The sequence below is a fragment of the Phocoena sinus genome, chromosome 21 (assembly GCF_008692025.1).
Source record: "Phocoena sinus isolate mPhoSin1 chromosome 21, mPhoSin1.pri, whole genome shotgun sequence".
NCBI classification, from domain to species: Eukaryota; Metazoa; Chordata; class Mammalia; order Artiodactyla; family Phocoenidae; genus Phocoena; species Phocoena sinus.
Window position 1 is genome coordinate 10,581,900 of NC_045783.1, and position 21,715 is coordinate 10,603,614.

Below are 21,715 nucleotides of genomic sequence, written 5' to 3' on the forward strand. Positions count from 1 at the left end.
GGGTGAGGGACCTTGTCAGTAAGTCGAGTACGTGTCTGTGGAAGGTTATTGATCCACCTGCATGTTGCAGTCACCACCTTCACCCCGACACAGTTTGCCTCATTCACTCCATAAACCCTCCCCCCGGGGATGACGTGATGACCCAGGCAGGAAGACAGACTCAGAGACAAAAGCCACAAGGAGCCAGTGGAAGAACGGTGGGCGGGATCTGACCTCGGGCCCAGGCTCTCCACCCTCCACCCTCCATCCCCGGCGGCACCGCACGTGGGGTGTCAAGGGCCCGGGACGGGAAGCATCCTCGCCGGGGGCGGTGGGGAGTGACCTGTCTCCTCCCCGCACACTGGCTGGAGGCCCCTGAGGGTCCACTCTGCCTGGTCGGTGCCACAAGATGGAGGGAAGGCCCTGGACCAGACCATCAGCCCTGCCTGGTAGCCCGGCCACTGGATCAAACACAGCATCTGGATGACATTGTCTCTGAACACAACAGCTCCCAAAGCAAGCACGAGTCACGTGGAGCCGCTTTACCCGCCGGAAGGCAGATCTGGCCTCGTGGAATGCCGGCATTCAAAACGTACGTGGGCATTTCCTTCGGAGTTTGGGACCTGACAGCCAATAGTAAGGTGTCCGGGGACAAGCGTGAACAAAACACCAGGGTCTTCGCACCGAGCCTGAATTTTGGCAATACGCGTCATACACAATAAAACGCATGAGAAATACGTATTGCATAAATATAGGTATTGGCACAGAATCTTGTACAAGATAGGGATTAGACCTCCTCTCCGCCTCCCGCAAAAAACCCCTCGCTTTACCGCGTGACTCCTGTGAATGAACAGGTGGGCGTGCTGCCCGGTAACCGCGTGAGCTACCGTCACCGACCCGCGTGACCCGTTAAGTAAACACCTTCTCCCTCATCTCTCTCACGAGAAGCCCCGTGTGGTGGCTCACGGGGAGGAGTTGGGGCTCAGGGAGGTGAGAGCTGTTGCCCGCGGGCTGTCGAGGGCTCGCCTGGCGACTTGGTTCTGCTCTTTCTTACTCCAAGTCCATGTGGCTCGCGCTCCCTGCACCCGGATGGAACGTGTAGTTGGGCAAGAGGCTCACTGGGAAGCCTGAGCACACGCCTTCCTTGGGAAACGGGGACAAACAAGCAGAGGAGCCTCGATCGTCCCCGTCTCCTGCGCATCCTGCCCCGAGGCTGAGAGCTCCAGCCACCGGGCCGGAGGCCGGAAGCCGCTCACAGCAACACCTGCACCTGCAAACGACCCACCTGCCGGCTCGCCTCCTCTGCTTCACTTCTCAAAAGAAGATGCTCCGTGGCCCTAAGTTCTCATGGTGAATTGTTTCATTCGTTTTTGTTTCTGTGTCAAATTGCCTAATGGCACTGAACTCTGAGACACAGAACGGGGACCCTGCCCCACATGAGAAACTGCCTGTAAAAGGGAACGAGCCCATGAGCACCCACCGTCAGGATCCTCTCTTGGAGAGGCGAGGCGTTGACCTCATGCCAGTTCTTGTGGTGAGCCTCTCTCTTGTCTATGTAGTAACCGAGGATGGGTGAGCCACCGCTGTACTTAGGCCTCTTCCAGCCCAGGGTCATGGAGTGGCCGTCACAGTTCAGAAGGGTGATCCCGTAAGGATGGGACGGGACGGCTGCAGGAAACACATCGGGAAAGTCACCCGGATCTTAGTGCAATAATCATTAACCTACTGCGGCCGGCTCCAGCGTCTCAGAGGGACGGGCAGCAACGGGAGATGGCCCTGGGTGCCTGTCCCCTCTGTCCTGTCCAGGTCTCCCTGCTCACCATCTTCGCTTGTCTTTGTCTCTTCTTTTAAAGAGAGTAAGTTTTTAAAAAGCTTCTTTCGTATATATTTATTGCAATTTCTAAATACATCTTCCGATACACACATCCATACATACATCCTCCAATATTTCAATAATGCAAAGGCCAAGAAGGACACTTGAGACAAAAGACTCTCCCCCTCCTCTAAGGAAAATCTTGAGAGAGCAGCTTTCTCCTCACGCCCATGAAGAATGACAACCTCACCTTCCACAGCCAGTGATGACCGATAGGCTGAGGCCAGTGAGTCTTAACTTCCCCCATAGTTATAGAAACTTCAGATTAATTCAAATGAGTACGAATTCAAGTTTCCCTTTTGAACACCCTGCTCGGAAATGGACCATCTTTTCCTAACAGGTTGAAGAGGATGTGTCTCTGCTTCCCCCCTCCCCAACTCCGAGCAACCTACGTCCAATCAACCTCTGTTACCCGAGATACAGGTACCCGGGAATGAGCTGGTCTTATTGCATAATTGATTGGCTTTCCTTTAGTAGGAATGACTTGAAGAGGCTAGTGGTAATGTTTGAAAGTCCCTCCTGGGAAAAACTGATAGATTATAATGAGCTTAAAATAAGAGTTAATCTTTTACTATATTGCCCACCTCAGTATCATCAGATTTGACATTCCTTGGAAATTCCAGTAACGTTATTTTATCTATTGTTAGACGAGAAATCATAATTTCTGAAGATACTTTTAGATTTAGTTGAAGACAAAAATAAAGAGCAAAACATTTCTCTCAGAAGTGAAAAGATAATACTACGATTCAAATTGTGTCTAAGAGGCGATCGTGGTTCTAAATCTTCCTGAATACTTTTAAGTCATGGGGTCCATTTTATACGAAACAACCAGACCAATGTTACACAACACAGAGCGGCACAGATCAAGCTTCCTAGGGCCCATCACTGCAAGTTCAGCCCCGAAGTGTTCTGTGTGGTCAGAATAATAATTTTGAAAGATCACTATTTATGAACAAAGCCACAGAGTTACATAAACATTTGAAATCCTCTGGAATGACGTTAAGTTCCTTGAGCTAAGAATAGCTGAAAAGGTCATCGACGTTCTGTTTTGAACACACCGATTTTGAAAAGAGACGGTCACACCCTACAGCATACATTGTAATGGGGGCACGTGCGCTTGGAGACCAGTGTGACCTCTGATAATATTTTCTATTTTCAATTTGCATTTTACTAGCATATTATCCTTTCTCCCTCTCACACTGGCATTTCCAAGCCAGTTGATGAGAGGTTTCCACAGAACTGCATGTTCTCTGTTCAACAATTTACATCCACTTTTCCCCTCCGGTAATATTCTAAACGGCATCATAAAGGTTTGTTCATGCAGAAATGAAAACGTAGTGGAGAACCGAAAGCTGGCACAGAGTCGCCCACGAATTACTTACTGAGGGCGGCCTGGACTTTGATGACGTCAGACTCCTGAGAATTCTCACTCGTCCCAACAGCATTAACGGCTTTAACTCGGAAGATGTACTGCTCGCCAGTGGTTAGGCCGTGCACCACAAACCTGACAAAAACACGAATCGGGGGCGTGAATACAAGGCTCAACGCTTTTTCTTCCTACAATAGACACAGAGAGCATCTTGAACACGCCACGAACATCTGTCACTGGGACTGAAGAGAAGTTTACTTCTTCAAGTGCCTCATGGATGCCTATTAATTCCAATCAACACGCCACGTCCACACGTAAGCCAGCAACAGCCAACGACTCTGGGGCTGAAGGGAGCTGGACTCGGGGGGTGGCGGGGGCACCAGCTGCTGCCCGCGGGCCCCGGGGGGCGCGAGAAGCAAAGCCCTGGAAATCCTGAGTGACCTCACTCAGTGCCAAGGCTCCCCCTTCATTTCCAAGCCCTCTGGTTTTGTCTGCATCGAAGCTCTATTCTAAAGTAGGGTTCCTCTCCTTTCCTAAAAGAACCCACGTCCGTAAAACTTAGGGAGAAGGAGTGACACCACACTGGATAAGATTTGGCTTGGAGACCGGCTTGGACACCTAACAGATCTTATGTCCTCAGTCAAGTTACCTAACCCCGGAAAGACTTTGTTTTCCCATCTGTGAAAGAGGATCATAGTACCTACTTCTCAGCACAGCCACCTCGCACATGGTAAGTACTCAGTAAACGTGAGCAATAGTTATTTATCTCCGAGTCTGCAAACATGTATCAGGCATTCACGAAATTCCTGCACTAGAATATTTGAGGTGTTTTGTTCTGGGAGCTCTTCCTGCACTTGCTGGCGTGGACTGTGCATAGCATCTAACTTTAGCGTCAATTGTGTCTCTTCTTTTCCAGCCACAGCTTTTCCCAATTTATTGGTTTTTAAAGAGTGAAGAGGGAGGGGTGTCAGAGACGTAATGGATAACCTGTCCGCAGTGGAGGATCTGACAGCTATTTTCCTAAGCCGTCCTGCGGGAACCCTAACACATCCAGGCCTTCCCTGCAGGCCGTGAGACGGGAGCAAGTCCGTGTCGGCAGGAAAGATGCTCGGCCCCACTGCAGGCAGAGCTGCCGTCGCCCCTGCCCAGGAGCCTCTCTCCACCCCCTCCCCGGCTTTGTGCAATTGGTGGCCAGAGGGAGGGCCTGTCAGCTTTGTGAACAAAGCAATTTTAAAAGTTCAAAACATCAATACAGAGAAATAAAACACCCTTCCCGTTAACTCTCCTGTTCAGGGTAAGCCTTAAACGCTGAGTACGTCAGAGGAGATGCTCTGGGGCTTTTCTTCATCGACAGACAAAGCACTTCAGCCACGGGGTAGAACTAGCTCCCCAGCCTCCAGCTCTGCAGCCCCCATGTGTGGGTGAGGAACCCGGCCCGTGATATGGACGTCACAGGTGTTCCTGCCGTGGCACCTGCACCCGAAGGCCCCGTGGGTCCCGGGGGGGTGTGCTTCTCACGTTTTCTCGGGGGCAAGGATGTCGGGTGGAGGGGGACCCGAGCAGGCAGCACCTGTTGTAGTCGATGGGCTTGTGGTTACAGGGCTCCCAGACAGTGGACCCGGCCATGCAGCAGTCCACGTAGTAGCCGAGCAGGTCCTCCTTGTGCTTCGGCTGGTCCCACTGCACCACCACTGACGTCCTTGTGTTCCGGGAGGTAACGACGTGGCCGGGGGCTGAGGGGACCACTGTGCAGGGGGGACAGGGACACAGGCTCAGCGGCACGGGAGTCTGGGGGCACGCCAGAGACCCACAGGCCCTCCCGTCCGCAGAGCTTGGGGCTTTAGATGAGATTTGGACAAGGAAGACGGTGCAGGTCAAGGGGGCACCCAGGAGGTTCCGGGCAGTCCCTGTGCTCTCTGTCTCCAAGTCGCTCCCTTCCAAAGAAAGAGATTCCCATCACAGAATCTCCTGCCCCTGCCGCCCCTACAGACCCATCCACAAAGCTCCCCCAGTGATGCACGCGCTTTGCTACCCGGGAAGGAACTATGTTGGGATATAAAATTAGCCATTTAAAAAAAAATAGGACACAATTCTATCAGATTCAAGGGACTGCAAGGGACTCAGAATCAAACCATGGATTTCTCCCCTTGCACAATTCAGAATTTCTCTAATCTGATCTGACATCTTCTGAGAGGGAACTTCAAGACATATGGGCAAGAAACCCTGATGCATTTAGGGTTGGGTTTTTTGGTTTTTTTTTTAAAGTGGCCATTGCCTAAAAATATTGCTAATCCATTGATTGGTTTCATAAAAAGAAGATGGAACTTTGGAGAAATGTTGACCAAAACAAGGCAGAGAGATCTTCATCTCTTGTAAAATGGAATTTTAAGGCAATCTGAATTTTAAATCACGTGCGACACTAACGTCTTTATCAACGCAGGTGATGGTTGTCCAACACGGGTGACGTTGTTCAGGGCCCATCCTACAGTTTGGTCACTTGCGCTAACAACTCACCGATGGTGTCCTGGGCCTGAATGGGGGCGGTGATTTCCGACGGGTCACTCAGGCCATGCTTATTTGCTGACAACACTCGGAACACGTATGGTTTCCCCTCGGCAAGATCGAAGACAGCGTATCGGGGGGACCTCACGGCCGTCTGTGCGTTCTCCCGCTGCCAGCTTCCGCTCCCGACCACGGACTGCAAAGACAGGGGCCTCGATGGAGCCATGCTCCCCAGACCCGCATGGGGGGGAGGGGATGCTCCGCTCTGGTCCTCAATTACACCGCGGGGGACCCACAGCCCACGGCACCTCCGGGGCCATCAATACCTCTGTTCTGAATTTTAGGAAAAGGAAGCCAATTTGGAGAAGGAGGTGAGAAACTACCCAAGGTTGGAAATGCTACCAGAGAACATTTTTACATGAAAGCCAATAACCTATGGAAATCTTCAGGGAATCAATACATAGGTCGTAGTTTTAGTAAAGACAGGATGAACTCTAAACAATTAGAGATAACTGAGGAGCAGACGTGTAAAATTCCATCATAACTGCTCGCATTCCAGTTTAAACCTTTTGCTCTTTCTCAGCTATTATAGTAATAACAAAGGGACAGCAACCTAAATGACCAGCAGTAGGGTAGGTACATTATGATACAAAATGACACATACACATTAAATGTAGCCATTTAAATTATTGTATAAAGATCTTTACTCAGAGGAGAGGAATTGTATCATTTTGTTAAATGTAATACAGGATGCCAGTTGTATGTATGATATATCAAGATATAAAAACCGATGGAGAAAAAGACTAAATATGTCCCACATGTTAATAATGACTATTTGGCGTGATCAAATTACTGGTGATTTTCATTTTGTTCTATATAACATATACGTGTTTTCCAAATTTTCTACGCTGCGTGTTTAAGTTTTATCATTGGCGATTACTTTTAAAACTGGGATTACATGTCTAATTTAGTTTTTTCCTATAGAGATAAGCCCCCTTTGTGAAAGGAACCCTGAGGTAGTAAAAGTTGGGTGTACACTGACCCCACTAAGGCCGTCAGAAAGGACTGGGAAAGCATTTCGAACAACCCAGGCTTCTAGAAATTAGATTCCTGTTGAGAGAAGTCTTCTCTCATTTTAGCAAAAGTGAAGTGGCTTTCTTGGACTGACGCAGGCGTCCACAGTCAGAGGCCCCCTTGGGCCCGAGTATGTTCGCCATCTGGAGAGCAGGGGGAGGGGCAGCAGGGGAGCCCTGGGCACACTCAGCTGGGCCGATGGGAGAAAAGGACCCTGGGGCTGAAGGAGGCGAGACAGGGAGGGAGTGGGGAAAACACTGCTCGCGTCTTACAGCCAAGCTTCTAGAAAAGCTATTGCCCATCTTCTAAGCAGGGGTGGAGGAAGTTCTTGGGGTTCTGCACCCCAAGAACCGCAGGGCACCACTGCCTTCACCGCAGCCAAACTCTCAGCACATGAGCCCAACGTGGATAGGACAGGCCGTGCACCTTGGGCTGTGGCCACACGTGGGCTTTCCAAGCAGAGCTCACTCGGGGGAAGACGCGTGCTTCACACTGTGCTCAGATGCCAAGCTATTAACCGGAGTGCCGCCGTTCCTAGCATCTTGTGCCTCGTCCTGACATAAAGTGGAAATACAGGACTAGACAGAGGACGCTGACTCACAACCATTCCTGTGGTTCCTTTTAGGCCTGATAGGAACTAAGGCCCCCAAAGACCACCTTGGATGGGTTGGGGCAGGACCGTCCTCCATGAGCAACAGAGAGAGGTGGGTGCCTCGCCCGGCCAGCTCACTGGGGAGTAGCCCAGTCCAGCTCCCTCCCGGGCTCCCTGCTGCCCCTCCCTCTTGGGGTCCCTGGACACCACGGCTCCCCTAAGGCTGTCCTGGAAGCTTCCTCTCCCTGATCACACACCCTGTATTGCTGCTCACCACCCGTGGCAATGGGTAGGGAATGCAAGGGTGCCCTCGGTGAGGCAGGCCTCTTCTTTTTTTTTGCGGTACGCGGGCCTCTCCCTGTTGTGGCCTCTCCCGTTGCAGAACACAGGCTCCGGACGCGCAGGCCCAGCGGCCATGGCTCACGGGCCCAGCTGCTCCGCGGCATGTGGGATCTTCCCAGACCGGGGCACGAACCCGCGTCCCCTGCATCGGCAGGTGGACTCTCAACCACTGCGCCACCAGGGAAGCCCGAGGCAGGCCTCTTTTTAAAAGTGGGTTTGCTAGTGGGGGGTGAAATAGGGGAAGGGGAGTCAGAGGTACAGACCCCCAGTCCTGTAGTAAATAAGTCGAGGGATACAATGTACAGCAGAAGAAAGATGGTCAATAATACTGTAATTACCTTGTATGGGGATAGATGGTGACCAAACTTGTGGTGACCACCTCATAATGTATGCAAATGTCAAATCACTACATACTACACCCAAAACCAACATAATACTGTACATCAACCACGTTTCAATAAAAAATAATTTAAAATTTTAAAAGATTTTTAAATGTGTTTGCTGAAACTTGGTCTTTCCGGCACTGGGTAGGTGAGTAGGAAAATGTCTCTAAAGAGGGCCTGAGAAAGCGCTTTCCTCCTGGGAGGGCTGACCACTAGATTTTCATGATGCAAAACAACAAGCTAGCACCCAGCAGCAAGAAGTTAACACTTGACTCTGCCCACAGGTAAGCCTTGCAGGTAAGTAGAGAAAGCTGAGGGTCATTATACCGTCTGGAGCCTGAAAACCGTTCATTTCCATTCTGCCCTCCTTCACCTTGTTGTATCACACATTACTGCTGTATGAGACATATATGCTCACATTAAGAGTTACAGACTTTATGTGTATATTACACGTATTGGATTGCCTAGTACATTGTAATATAAATTTAGTATCGCAAGACCACAGTTACAGGATTCGTATGGTTATCTAGGTTTTTCAACAACGGTCCACAGCCCAATCACAGGCCAGCGGTCTGAATGACTGTGTCACACCTGCATTTTTAGTGCAATTGGACCGACCAAAGCAGGAGAGAGAACACGTGGCACGGAGTAAGGATACTGTGTTTGAAATTTAGTTGGTGATGTACATTCAGTGTGTGTGTGTGTCTGCAACCCACAAACTATTTCTTCCTACGCGTCCATATCTAAAAAGTCTGCAAACCAATGATTCTGTGTAACCCTTCGCCATCTGAAGTGTGAATTCCTCAACACGACCGCCACCAAGTGGCCACTCGGCTTATGAGCAAACTGAGAGCAGGGGCTGCTGTCCCCCTGCCCACATCCGGAATCCTCAGAACTTGGGAGCCTAGAATGTTCCAGCAGGAAGAAAGCTGGCGGCTGCCTCAGTGCGAGGCCCTCGTGTACAGCGGGGAGCCGGGAGCCTGACTGGCCCCCGCGGGACAAGCTCCTCGGATGCCACGCCCCTCGCAGAACCCCTCAGGCATTCACAGCTCCGCCAGTGTCTGCAGCTTCACGTTAAATAACTGACCTGAGAGCTGCCCATCCTTAAAACACACGACACAGCACCACGGGAAAGCCTACAGAGATCTGCTGCTTCAGGAAACCCACCCGGGGTGTACCTTCTCAATGAAATACATCAGCGGCTCCTTGCCACGGGGGGCAGGTGGGTCCCAGCTGAGGACGATGTATGTCCTGCTGATTTCTGAGGCGTGGACGTTGGTGGGAGGTCCTGGAACCTGAACATCACCTGGAAGAGGAATCAACACCGTGAGTGCTGACAGAAGCCAGGTCAGCCCGCTTGCCGCAGCCCATCTTGGGAGCACGACCCTCGGCTACTTTACAGGCATTAAAGGCCTCACGTATCTGTCGGCTTTTGCTTCATTTCTATTCTGGGAAAGCAAGCAAACTGCAAGGACTATTTTTCCAGAGCCAAAGTATAATGAACTGGTAAAGATCGTCCAATTACTTCTGTTTCCAATATAAGCCAGTTCATAAGAAAGGAATCTAACCCAGAATTCATCCAGAATTTCAGTTGGAAGTGGGAGAGGAATTTACCCAGAAGAAACAGGGCATTTAACCAGAAATGCAGCTCTGACTGTATGGGGAATTTGTGCAGAGAAGGTACCAGCAATGGTGTCCTGCAGCAGGGAAGCCTTCCAAGATGGGAGTCGTACTTTCTCTAAGGGCCCTCTCTGGTTGTTTTCCTCCCATTATGCCCTCAAAGCATGGAAACAATATATCGACTTCCAAAGCACATGGCTTCCCTTCCTGGGTAGATCTGTTCCACATCCACAAGCATCGCATCTATGTCTATATACTTAAAATTCCAGCGTGATACCAATTAGCAAGTAACTATAATAGAACAGTCCCATCGAAGAAGCCCACTGCGTCTCTTCTGACACACGTCTCTTTTTAATAAAATGCTAGGTGGGGCTTCCCTGGTGGCGCAGTGGTTGAGAGTCCACCTGCCGGTGCAAGGGACGCGGGTTCGCACCCCGGTCCGGGAAGATCCCGCATGCCACGGAGCGGCTGGGCCCGTGAGCCATGGCTGCTGAGCCTGCGCGTCCGCAGCCTGTGCTCCGCAATGGGAGAGGCCACAACGGTGAGAGGCCCGCGTACCGCAAAAACAAAAAAAATGCTAGGTGTCAGGCGTGTTATGTTTGGATGTGAGAACTTTTCATGAGGGGTGGAGGTATTCCAGACGCACAGTCCCAGTCATTCTGACACAAAATATTATGAGCTTCCAATTAGATTAGCACGAGATTAAGATGGCTCAAAACGTCCCCAGGACACCTGGGAGCCCTGCTGAAGATCCAATGGTTCCCTCTGGACTGCACTGCCGTGGAGGAATTTAACAGCCGCGTGGAAACGGCCCAAACAAGCCTGGGTTTCATTTCATAAGAGTCCTGTTACCGCGCTCATCACATTTTACAGGCAACAGGGGCGCAGAGGCACAGCCGTGGGCTTACCCAGGAGCATCTGGCAAATGGGCTGGGTTTCAAACAAGGAGCGAGAGAATGTCCGGAAAGGTGCCAAGTGTGCCGGGCAGAGCAGGGCCCCGGCACACCCTACACGCCTTCTCTGGATCCACCTGCCGTGTCCACACCTAAAGAGACCCAGGGAGAGGCCCTAAAGAGAGAAGACACAGATCGCCCACCCTTGATGGTGCAGCCAAGCTTCCAAACTGAGTGGTGGTGCACCTCAGAGGTACCAGATGACGCAGCAACAAACCAAGGGGGCAGAGGGGAAATGACGCACGTGATAAAGCAGTGTGAGTGTGGGGACACACCAGTGCAGAATCGCCTTTCCTGCACGTTCAGCTCCGAATGCCTCGCTGTGTTTAGACCTGGCACGTAACTTCGAGACCCAGAGGAAAATGGAATAAGGAGCACTTTATCTGAGGCCAAGACAAGAAGGAAGAATCCAGCTTTTGTCGGCAGGGACTCCCCGATCCGGGAGGATGCTTGGGTTATGCGGACTCTCCGCCCCACCCGGGGCCGTGCACTAATGAGCCTTGGAGATCTGCAGATGACCCCAGCCCCGGACAGAACAAGAGGACATGCAAACTGGCCCCGGGAGCCAAGGGGAGGACCAAGGAAGTAAACTGATGTCTGTTACCGACACTCCAACCGCTGAGAGGATCCTCAGAGAGAGAAAACGCAAATGGAGGCAAAACAAAAAGAGCGGCCACGGCCACGTGCCTCACGGGGTGTGCTGACCACAGCGCCGCTTGGTGGCGGGTCCTGCGCTTGCCTCTGCCTCCGGGTCACGAGCCTCCAGGTCTGGAGCCCTGTGCTAACGAGCCACGTCAACACCGGATGAAGGTGGACATATGAGATGGAAACGCAGCTCAGAAACGAGCTCAGGAAAACGCAGTGCTTTCCCAAGATCACACAGCTAGTGGGCGGCTCTGCAGGGGTCCAAGCCTAGGCCTTCGAATCCCAAACCCAGCTTTTCGTTCTATTGACCACAGCCTCCAGAACCTGCCCCAGAGACTCGCCTCTACGTCAGTGAAACGTAAAGTTTGTTCGGAGTTGTTAGAACGCCCAAGAGGACAGAATTCACGAGAATGAACAACTGTAAATGAGTTTGCGGCATTCGGAGCAAAGGATGAATTCAATGCGTTAGCTACAAATGACCTTTTCCAAACAGCGCAGTAAATGCTTGGATATATAATAGTAGAACAAAAACCATCTCATCATATCTGCGAGAGCCTATTCTGGCCTTTCCAAGGATGAGGTGTCTACTTTTCCATGGAGCAACTCAAGAGAGATAGGAAGATTTGGATGATATTAAAAGGAGAGCATGGATATTAATTTAAATGTTTGTAGGAAGACACCAACCAAGAGTAAAATGATTAGAAAAGATCAAAAGAGGGACCTTCAAGATGGCAGAGGAGTAAGACGTGGAGATCACCTTCCTCCCCACAGATACATCAGAAATACATCTGCACGTGGAACAACTCCTACAGAACACCTACTGAACGCTGGCAGAAGACCTCAGACCTCCCAAAAGGCAAGAAACCCCCCACGTACCTGGGTAGGGCAAAAAAAAAAAGAATAAACAGAGACAAAAGAATAGGGACGGGACCTGCACCAGTGGGAGGGAGCTGTGAAGGAGGAAAGGTTTCCACACACTAGGAGGCCCTTGGCGGGCAGACTGAGGGTGGCACAGGTGGGGAGCTTCGGAGAGGAGACCACAGCAACAGGGGTGCGGAGGGCAAAGCAGGGGGATTCCTGCACAGCGGATCGGTGCCGACCGGCACTCACCAGCCCGAGAGGCTTGTCTGCTCACCCGCCGGGGCGGGCTGGGCTGGGAGCTGAGGCCCGGGCTTCGGTCAGAGCGCAGGGAGAGGACTGGGGTTGGTGGCGTGAACACAGGCTGAAGCAGCCAGTGCACCACAGCTAGCCGGGAGGGAGTCCGGGGAAAAGTCTGGACCTGCCGAAGAGGCAAGAGACCATTGTTGCAGGGTGCGTGAGGAGAGGGGATTCAGAGCACAGCCTAAACGAGCTGCAGAGACAGGCGCGAGCCGTGGCTAACAGCGCGGACCCCAGGGACAGGCATGGGACGCTAAGGCTGCTGCTGCCGCCACCAAGAAGCCTGTGTGTGAGCACAGGGCACTCTCCACACCTCCCCTCCTGGGAGCCTGTGCGGCCCGCCACTGCCAGGGTCCTGGGATCCAGGGACAACTCCCCCGGGAGAACGCACGGTGCGCCTCAGGCTGGTGCAACGTTATGCCGGCCTCTGCCGCCGCAGGCCCGCCCCGCACTCTGTGCCCCTCCCTACCCCCGGCCTGAGTGACCCAGAGCCCCCGAATCAGCAGCTCCTTTAACCCCGTCCTGTGTGAGCGAAGCACAGACGGCCTCAGGCGACCTACACGCAGAGGCGGGGCCAAATCCAAAGCTGAACCCCGGGAGCTGTGCGAACAAAGACGGGAAAGGGAAATCTCTCCCAGCAGCCTCAGGAGCAGCGGATTAAAGCTCCACAATCCACTTGATGTACCTGCATCTGTGTAATACCTGAATCGACAGTGAATCATCCCAAACTGAGGTGGTAGACTTTGGGAGCAACTGTAGACTTGGGGTTTGCTTTTTGCATCTAATTTGTTTCTGGTTTTATGCTTATCTTAGTTTACTATTTAGAGCTTATTGTCATTGGTAGATTTGTTTATTGATTTAGTTGCTCTCTTCCTTTTTTTTGATTTATATATACATTTTTTCCCTTTTTTTCTCTTTTTGTGAGTGTGTGTTTCTTTGTGTGATTTTGTCTGTATAGCATTGCTTTTACCATTTGTCCTAGGGTTCTATCTGTCCGTTTGTGTGTGTGTGTGTGTGTGTGTGTGTGTGTCTTTTTTTAGTATAGTTTTTCATGACCGTTATCATTGGTGGATTTGTTTTTTGGTTTAGTTGCTGTCTTCTTTGTTTTTTTAATTACTTTTTTATTTTTAATAATTTTTTTAATTTTAATAACTTTATTTCATTTTGTTTCTTTTCTTCCCTCCCTCCCTCCCTCCCTCCCTCCTTTCTTTCCTTCCTTCCTTCCTTCCTTCTTTCTCTCTTTCTCTCTTTCTCTCTTTCTTTCTTTCCTACAGGGTCTTGGTGCTCTGGCCTGGTGTCAGGCCTGAGCCTCTGAGGTGAGAGAGCTGAGTTTAGGACATTGGACCAGCAGAGACCTCCTGGCCCCAAGTAATAGCAATCAGCAAGAGCTCTCCCAGACATCTCTGCCTCAACACTAAGACCCAGCTCCACCCAATGGCCAGCAAACTCCAGGGCTGGACGCCCCATGCCAAACAACTAGTAAGACAGGAACACAACCCCACTCATTAGCGGAGAGGCTGCCTAAAATCATACTAACTTCAAAGACACCCCAAAACACACCACTGGACGAGGCCCTGTCCACCAGAAAGACAAGATCCAGCCTTATCCACCAGAACACAGGCACCAGTCCCCTCCACCAGGAAGCCTACACAAGCCACTGAACCAACCTCACCCACCGGGGACAGACACCAAAAACAACGGGAACTACGAACCTGCAGCCTACGAAAAGGAGACCCCAAACACAGTAAGTTAAACAAAATGAGAAGACAGAGAAACACACAGCAGATGAAGGAGCAAGGTAAAAACCCACCAGACCTAACAAATGAAGAGGAAATAGGCAGTCTACCTGAAAAAGAATTCAGAATAATGATAGTAAAGATGATCCAAAATCTTGGAAATAGAATGGAGAAAATACAAGAAATGTTTAACAAGGTCCTAGAAGAACTAAAGAGCAAACAAACGATGATGAACAACACAATGAATGAAATTAAAAATTCTCTAGAAGGAATCAATAGCAGAATAACTGAGGCAGAAGAATGGATAAGTGACCTGGAAGATAAAATAGTGGAAATAACTACTGCAGAGCAGAATAAAGAAAAAGGAATGAAAAGAATTGAGGACAGTCTTAGAGATCTCTGGGACAACATTAAACGCACCAATATTCGAATTATAGAGGTCCCAGAAGAAGAGAAGAAGAAAGGGTCTGAGAATATATTTGAAGAGATTATAGTTGAAAACTTCCCTAACATGGGAAAGGAAATAGTCAAGTCCAGGAAGCACAGAGAGTCCCATACAGGATAAATCCAAGGATAAACACACCAAGACACATATTAATCAAACTATCAAAAATTAAATACAAAGAAAAAATATGAAAGCAGGAAGGAAGAGCAACAAATAACATACAAGGGGGGCTTCCCTGGTGGTGCAGTGGTTGAGAATCTGCCTGCCAATGCAGGGGACACGGAATCAAAATCAAAAACACTGATTTCTCTTGCATTCCTATACACTAATGATGAAAACTCTGAAAGAGAAATTAAGGAAATGCTCCCATTTACCATTGCAACAAAAAGAATAAAACACCTAGGAATAAACCTACCTAAGGAGACAAAAGACCTGTATGCAGAAAACTAGATGACACTGATGAAAGAAATTAAAGATGATACAAACAGATGGACAGATACACCATGTTCTTGGATTGGAAGAATCAACATTGTGAAAATGACTACACTACCCATGCAATCTACAGATTCAGTGCAATCCTTATCAAACTACCCCTGGCATTTTTCACAGAATTAGAAAAAAATTTTCACAATTTGTATGGAAACACAAAAGAGCCCGAATAGCCAAAGCAACCTTGAGAACGAAAAACGGAGCTGGAGGATTCAGGCTCCCTGACTTCAGACTATACTACAAACTATAGTAATCAAGACAGTATGGTACAGACACAAAAACAGAAACATAGATCAATGGAACAGGATAGAAACCCCAGAGATAAACCCATGCACATATGGTCACCTTATCTTTGACAAAGGAGGCAAGAAATACACAATGGAGAAAAGACAGCCTCTTCAATAAGTGGTGCTGGGAAAACTGGACAGCCTCATGTAAAAGAATGAAATTAGAACACTTCCTAACACCATACACAAAAATAAACTCAAAATGTATTAAAGACCTAAATGTAAGTCCAGACACTATAAAACTCTTAGAGGAAAACATAGGCAGGACACTCTATGACATAAATCACAGCAAGATCCTTTTTGACCCACCTCCTAGAGAAGTGGATATAAAAACAAAAATAAACAAATGGGAGCTAATGAAACTTAAAAGCTTTTGCACCGCAAAGGAAACCATAAACAAGACAAAAAGACAACCCTCAGAATGTGAGAAAATATTTGCAAACGAAGCAATTGACAAAGGATTAATCTCCAAAATATAGAAGCAGCTCATGCAGCTCGATATCAGAAAAACAAACAACCCAATCCAAAAATGGGCCAAAAAGCTAAATAGACATTTCTCCAAAGAAGACGTACAGATTGCCAACAAACACATGAAAGGATGCTCAACATCACTAATCGTTAGAGAACTGCAAATAAAAACTTCAGTGAGGTATTACCTCACACCAGTCAGAATGGCCATCATCAAAAAATCTACAAACAGGGCTTCCCTGGTGGCGCAGTGGTTGGGAGTCCGCCTGCCAATGCAGGGGATGCGGGTTCGTGCCCTGGTCCGGGAGGATCCCACGTGCCGCGGAGCAGCTGGGCTCGTGAGCCATGGCCGCTGGGCCTGTGCGCCTGGAGCCTGTGCTCCACGACAGGAGAGGCCACAGCAGTGAGAGGCCCACATACAGAAAAAAAAAAAAAAAAATCTACAAACAATAAATGCTGGAGAGGATGTGGAGAAAAGGGAATCCTCTTGCACCATTGGTGGGAATGTAAATTGATACAGACTCTATGGAGAACAGTATGGAGGTTCCTTAAAAAACTACAAATAGAACTACCATATGACCCTGCAATCCCATTACTGGGCATATACCCTGAGAAAACCATAATTCAAAAAGAGTCATGTACCACAATGTTCATTGCAGGACTGTTTACAATAGCCAGGACATGGATGCAACCTAAGTGTCCATCGACAGATGAATGGATAAAGAAGACGTGGCACATATATACAATGGAATATTACTCAGCCATAAAAAGAAAAAAATTGAGTTATTTGTAGTGAGGTGGATGGACCTAAAGTCTATCATACAGAGTGAAGTAAGTCAGAAAGAGAAAGACAAATACCGTATGCTAACACATGTATATGGAATCTAAAATAAACATGGTTCTGAAGAATCTAGGGCAGGACAGGAATAAAGACGCAGACGTAGAGAATGGACTCGAGGACACAGGAAAGGGGAAGGGTAAGCTGGGAAGAAGTGAGAGAGTGACATTGACATATATATACACTACCAAATGTAAAATAGATAGCTAGTGGGAAGCAGCCGCATAGCAGAGGGAGATCAGCTCGGTGCTTTGTGACCACCTACAGGGGTGGGATAAGGAGGGTGGGAAGGAGACGCAAGAGGGAGGGGATATGGGGATATATGTACAGGTATAGCTGATTCACCTTGTTATAAAGCAGAAACTAACACAACAATGCAAAGCAATTATACTCCAATAAAGATGTTAAAAAAAAAAAAAAAAAGAAGCCATTGCTAGGAGGGAAAAACAAGTATCGTATATTAATGCATATATGTTGAACCTAGAAAAATGGTACAGATGAACCGGTTTTGCAGGGCAGAAATTGAGACACAGATGTAGAGAACAAACGTATGGACACAGATGTAGAGAACAAACGTATGGACACCAAGGGGGGAAAGTGGCGGGGGGGTTGGTATGATGAATTAGGAGATTGGGATTGACATATATACACTAATATGTATAACATGGATAACTAATAAGAACCTGCTGTATAAAAAAATAAAATTCAAAAATTCCCCCCAAAATACGTATTTTATACAGGCTGGTCTCCTGCAGCAAACATCTCTTCCAATATAACTGGGCCATTTTTTACTCACTCAAACATCTGTGTTATCAGCTGTTTAGGAGGTCATAACATTCACCTTTCCTAAATTGTTTTCTTTTGTTACTTACTTGTTGGGCATCTTTCCCAGTTTCTGAGTTTTTCTGGAAGCAGAGGTTTTAACTAAGACTTTATTTTATTTCTTAAATTTTTATTGGAGTACTGTTGCTTTACAATGTTGTGTTAGTTTCTACTGTACAGCAAAGTGAATCAGCTATAAGTATACATATATCCCCCCTTTTTTGGATTTCCTTCCCATTTAGGTCACCACAGAGCACTGAGTAGAGTTCCCTGTACTCTACAGTAGGTTCTCACTAGTTATCTATTTAATACATAGTATCAATAGTGTATATATGTCAGTCCCAATTTCCCAATTCATCCCACCCCCCCTTCCCCCTTGGTATCCATACGTTTGTTCTCTACGTCTGTGTTTCTATTTCTGCTTTGTAAATAAGATCTTCTATACCAGTTTTTTCAGATTCCACATATATGCATTAATATACGATATTTCTTTTTCTCTTTCTGACTTACTAATTTTTAAGTTTTCATTCACTGTCCTCTGTGAACTGTAGTGACAATTCCAATTAAAATCTTTGGATTCCTGGTTAATGATGCTAGATTCTACTTCTCAGTAAATTTATATTCCTAGATATCTAAGGACTATTAAGAAGTGTGCACAAAATCCAATGGAAAAAAGGAAATGCAAACTTTCAAACCACAGGGACATTATTTGATAGGAAAACTAGTCCCTTTTAGTCAAAATGTTAGAAATAAAATTTTTGCTTAAAAAAATAATAAAACAAAATACTGTTCAGTCGTGGAGTCTGGGAGAAAGGACCCCAGCCTCGGCCAGGACTCAAGTCTCAGGTTGGGTCTGGTTACTCCTCTGTAGGTCCCTGAGGATGCCTGAGAGACCCCACATGAAGCCATGAAGCCAGGACTCCACTGACCTCCACTCTCACTTTCATTCCCGCCCTCTGCCCTGCTGACTTTTTAAATTCCATAGACCTTAATCTTGACCCACAGTTTTTATTTTTACACGTGAAGAGTGTACCCACCACTCTCTAATTACAACCCTAAATCCCTAGGGTATAAGCAGCTGAAAGGAAATGGTAACGAGTTCCTTACCTTCAAGGTCCTCCTGATAGATTACGATTTCTTTATCTCCCTCCCAGTGGACTGCTGCGGAGAGAAAGGTCAGTGCTGAATTTGACGTCCAGAAAGCGCTGGATTCCCAGAATCACTTTTTTTTTTTTTTTTTTTTTGCAATACACGGGCCTCTCACTGCTGTGGCCTCTCCCGTTGCGGAGCACAGGCTCTGGACGCACAGGCTCAGCGGCCATGGCTCACGGGCGCAGCCGCTCCGCGGCATGTGGGATCTTCCCGGACCGGAGCACGAACCCGCGTCCCCTGCATTGGCAGGCGGACTCTCAACCACTGCGCCACCAGGGAAACCCCCAGAATCACCTTTGCATTACGATGACAGCATTCGCACTACTCTGAGGTCCTCAGAGTTGCTGTTTTGGAAGTGGTCTCAAAGAGATCCAGGGCTTCTTGGCTCTTTGTAATGGATTCAAAAGGCCACGCAGGGGGCTTTAAGTGACCCACTTAAAACCATAATTAAGGGCCCAATCCCGTTAAGGAATCTGGGTCATGTGAAATTAAAATTCAGAAAGGGAGGGGCTTGGCTTCAACGCCTTCTGAGTCTCATCATGTGTTGAAATTACAACATCAGTGGACTAAGAAAAGTCTAATTCTGAACCAATTTAACTGGATTTCAGTGAAGAGCCTTTGGAAGATGAAGCACCTTTGTTTCAAGGTGTAAATGTCAGCCTGGCATCCCCACCCCTAACGTGACCTTGACGGCCACCGGGAGCCCATGAGGCACAGCTGTGCTGTGCTCAGCTCTGAAGATGTTCTCGAGGCTCAGATACAAGATGGGGGGAAAAGAGAAAGAACAAATCACACAAAACTGCTGGAACTTGAAGTCTGCGCGCCCTACCTTGTAACGGTTTGAGGTCAAGGGGGTCGAGGGCAGCCACAGCCTCAGAGACTCTGGAAGGCCGGCTGATCCCTGCATTGTTGACAGCCCGCACGCGGAAGATGTAGGACCTTCCTTCAAAAAGTCCGGTTACGGGGTATTTACAGATCTTCACGGGGCGGTCATTGCACTGAACCCAACTGTCAGCTCCCACTTCACATCTTCAAATAAAAAATAAGAGTAGAGAATAACAACTATATCAGTCTAGTAAGTATACAGAGCTGTATACATACATTACGCACATATATTATATATATATATCACAGTTATAACAGGAGAACATCTCCCACTGGTAAAATGAATGCTGTCGAAATATTGATTTACACAAATAGTAGTATAAATAAACTTTAAAAGACAGAGCTGTCTAGGAAATGTAGTATATACACATATACATCCCTGAGTCACAGCTGAAGCTCCATTCCCCCCTTCAAAAACATCTAGGCAAAATCTCCTCCAAAGGTTATTTCAGATCTATCCCTGACAGTTCTCTTTCAATTTACACCACAGAATCTCTGGGTGCCCCTAAGCTCCCTGGCTTGTCTGCTGCCTAGGCCCAGGAAATCAACGGTCCTTCACCCGGTGTCCCAAAGACGCATCTTTCTCCACCGGGTCACAAAGTGAGTCCTCGCTGCGAGGCTGGCTCACCATCTGCTCCAATCGCGTTAAGATGTTTCTTTCTAGAACGCTTCTCATGAGGAATCTGGAAGTCTTTAGGAAATATTAAGTCCTGACCAGAAATCTGAAAGTGTAGAAAAGACTGACCTCCATTTTTCCCAGGTTGAGCAATGTCAATACAGAAACTGCACGTCAAATTCCTGCTGGCATCCTCAGGCCGACGCCACCATGCCCAGGCCCTCGTCCTCGGAGGGAGGAACGGGGCTGAGCACAGACCTGCCGGCCGGAGCCCCATCCCAGCCCCAGGCTGGACCCTCAGCGGAGCCTGCAGGCCGGGCTCAGAGCAAGCCTGGAGAGGCAGGGTGGGATTTGATACTGGTGCCAGTTAGGCAAACTGAGCCTCAGCCAGCACACAACGGAATCGCGTGTGGGTACACAAGGCCCCGCCTGGCAGGTGATACTTTCCAATTACCCAGCCAGGAGTGACTAATAACCAAATAGTGAAGTTACCTATATCCCATCAAGAACGGCGTCACAAACTTGAGATTAGAGAAATACCTACACACCTCGTCCTGGGTAATACTCTTTTGAGGAACGTTTCCATCCCCAGAGGAATCAGTGGACACTCACCGATCAACAAAATAGCCGATGACCGGGCTCTCCTTGGTCGTGTTGGGTGGCTTCCAAGTTACGATGACATAATCCCGGTTTACATCGTGGCACTGCAGGTCCATGGGCGCGCCAGGGGCCCCCGTGACCAGGGGGTCAGCGTCTGGGGTGGGAGAGGAGAGGGGAGTCACATGATCAGGGTCCTGGGTGCGGGGGGGACAGCTGAGGCCAGCTGACAACTTCTTCAAACTCGGTGAGCTATCTGCTTGCTCTCCTCCCCCGCCTAGTCCTCATGCCCTTGATGGACTGGTGACGAGAGACAAACATGTACCGATGAGTCTTTAAACTCGAAACACTCTGTCCTCTATGACACACTCAGTCTGTGATTTTCCGTAAACGAATCCAAGTTGAACTTCACCTTCTGCGGATGGCATGTCATCACATAATGTCATGTCGTCCAAAACCGACCGATGTAATGATAATAACAATGAGGCCTTTTGAACACCTGAGAGATAGTACCTTAGACACTTGTGTGTTTCAGAGTCCTCCGAAGGTCTGAGGACTTAGATTTTTTTTTCCTGCAAGTCGAGAGCACACTTTGGGTCCGTACCCATGCATCCCTTCCACAGCCAATTATGGTCACAGTGCAATTACGTTTGTTCTCAACTGTTAATTACGGCGGCACTGAAGGCCAACAGAGCTATTTAGAAAGTTAATACACGGCACATTTAATTTCCTCATGTAAAATGTGTATTTATTCAGGACCTAGGGCAGCTGGACCTTAGCAGTATAAGCACCGTACACTGCCCTGTTCCCACCTCCTCAGCATATTAAAAGCTAAGGATTTCTTCACACCAAGTCAAATATTGTCTCTCATATTCAAAGTCCTCAGAAAG

General features: G+C 48.4%; 1 protein-coding gene across 2 annotated transcripts in view; it reads right to left on the reverse strand.

Moving 5' to 3' along the window:
• Nucleotides 1-21,715, reverse strand: part of MYOM2 (myomesin 2) — an 84,580-nt gene that overhangs the window by 34,548 nt on the left and 28,317 nt on the right. For both annotated transcript variants that reach the window (XM_032618619.1, XM_032618617.1), the window contains exons 11-18: nucleotides 20,841-20,982; nucleotides 19,557-19,756; nucleotides 18,683-18,736; nucleotides 9,293-9,420; nucleotides 5,736-5,919; nucleotides 4,792-4,966; nucleotides 3,235-3,356; nucleotides 1,460-1,647 (exon numbers count right to left, since the gene is read on the reverse strand). In XM_032618619.1, coding sequence (XP_032474510.1) covers nucleotides 1,460-1,647; nucleotides 3,235-3,356; nucleotides 4,792-4,966; nucleotides 5,736-5,919; nucleotides 9,293-9,420; nucleotides 18,683-18,736; nucleotides 19,557-19,756; nucleotides 20,841-20,982 — 1,193 coding nt within the window. The remainder of the gene's footprint in view (nucleotides 1-1,459; nucleotides 1,648-3,234; nucleotides 3,357-4,791; nucleotides 4,967-5,735; nucleotides 5,920-9,292; nucleotides 9,421-18,682; nucleotides 18,737-19,556; nucleotides 19,757-20,840; nucleotides 20,983-21,715) is intronic.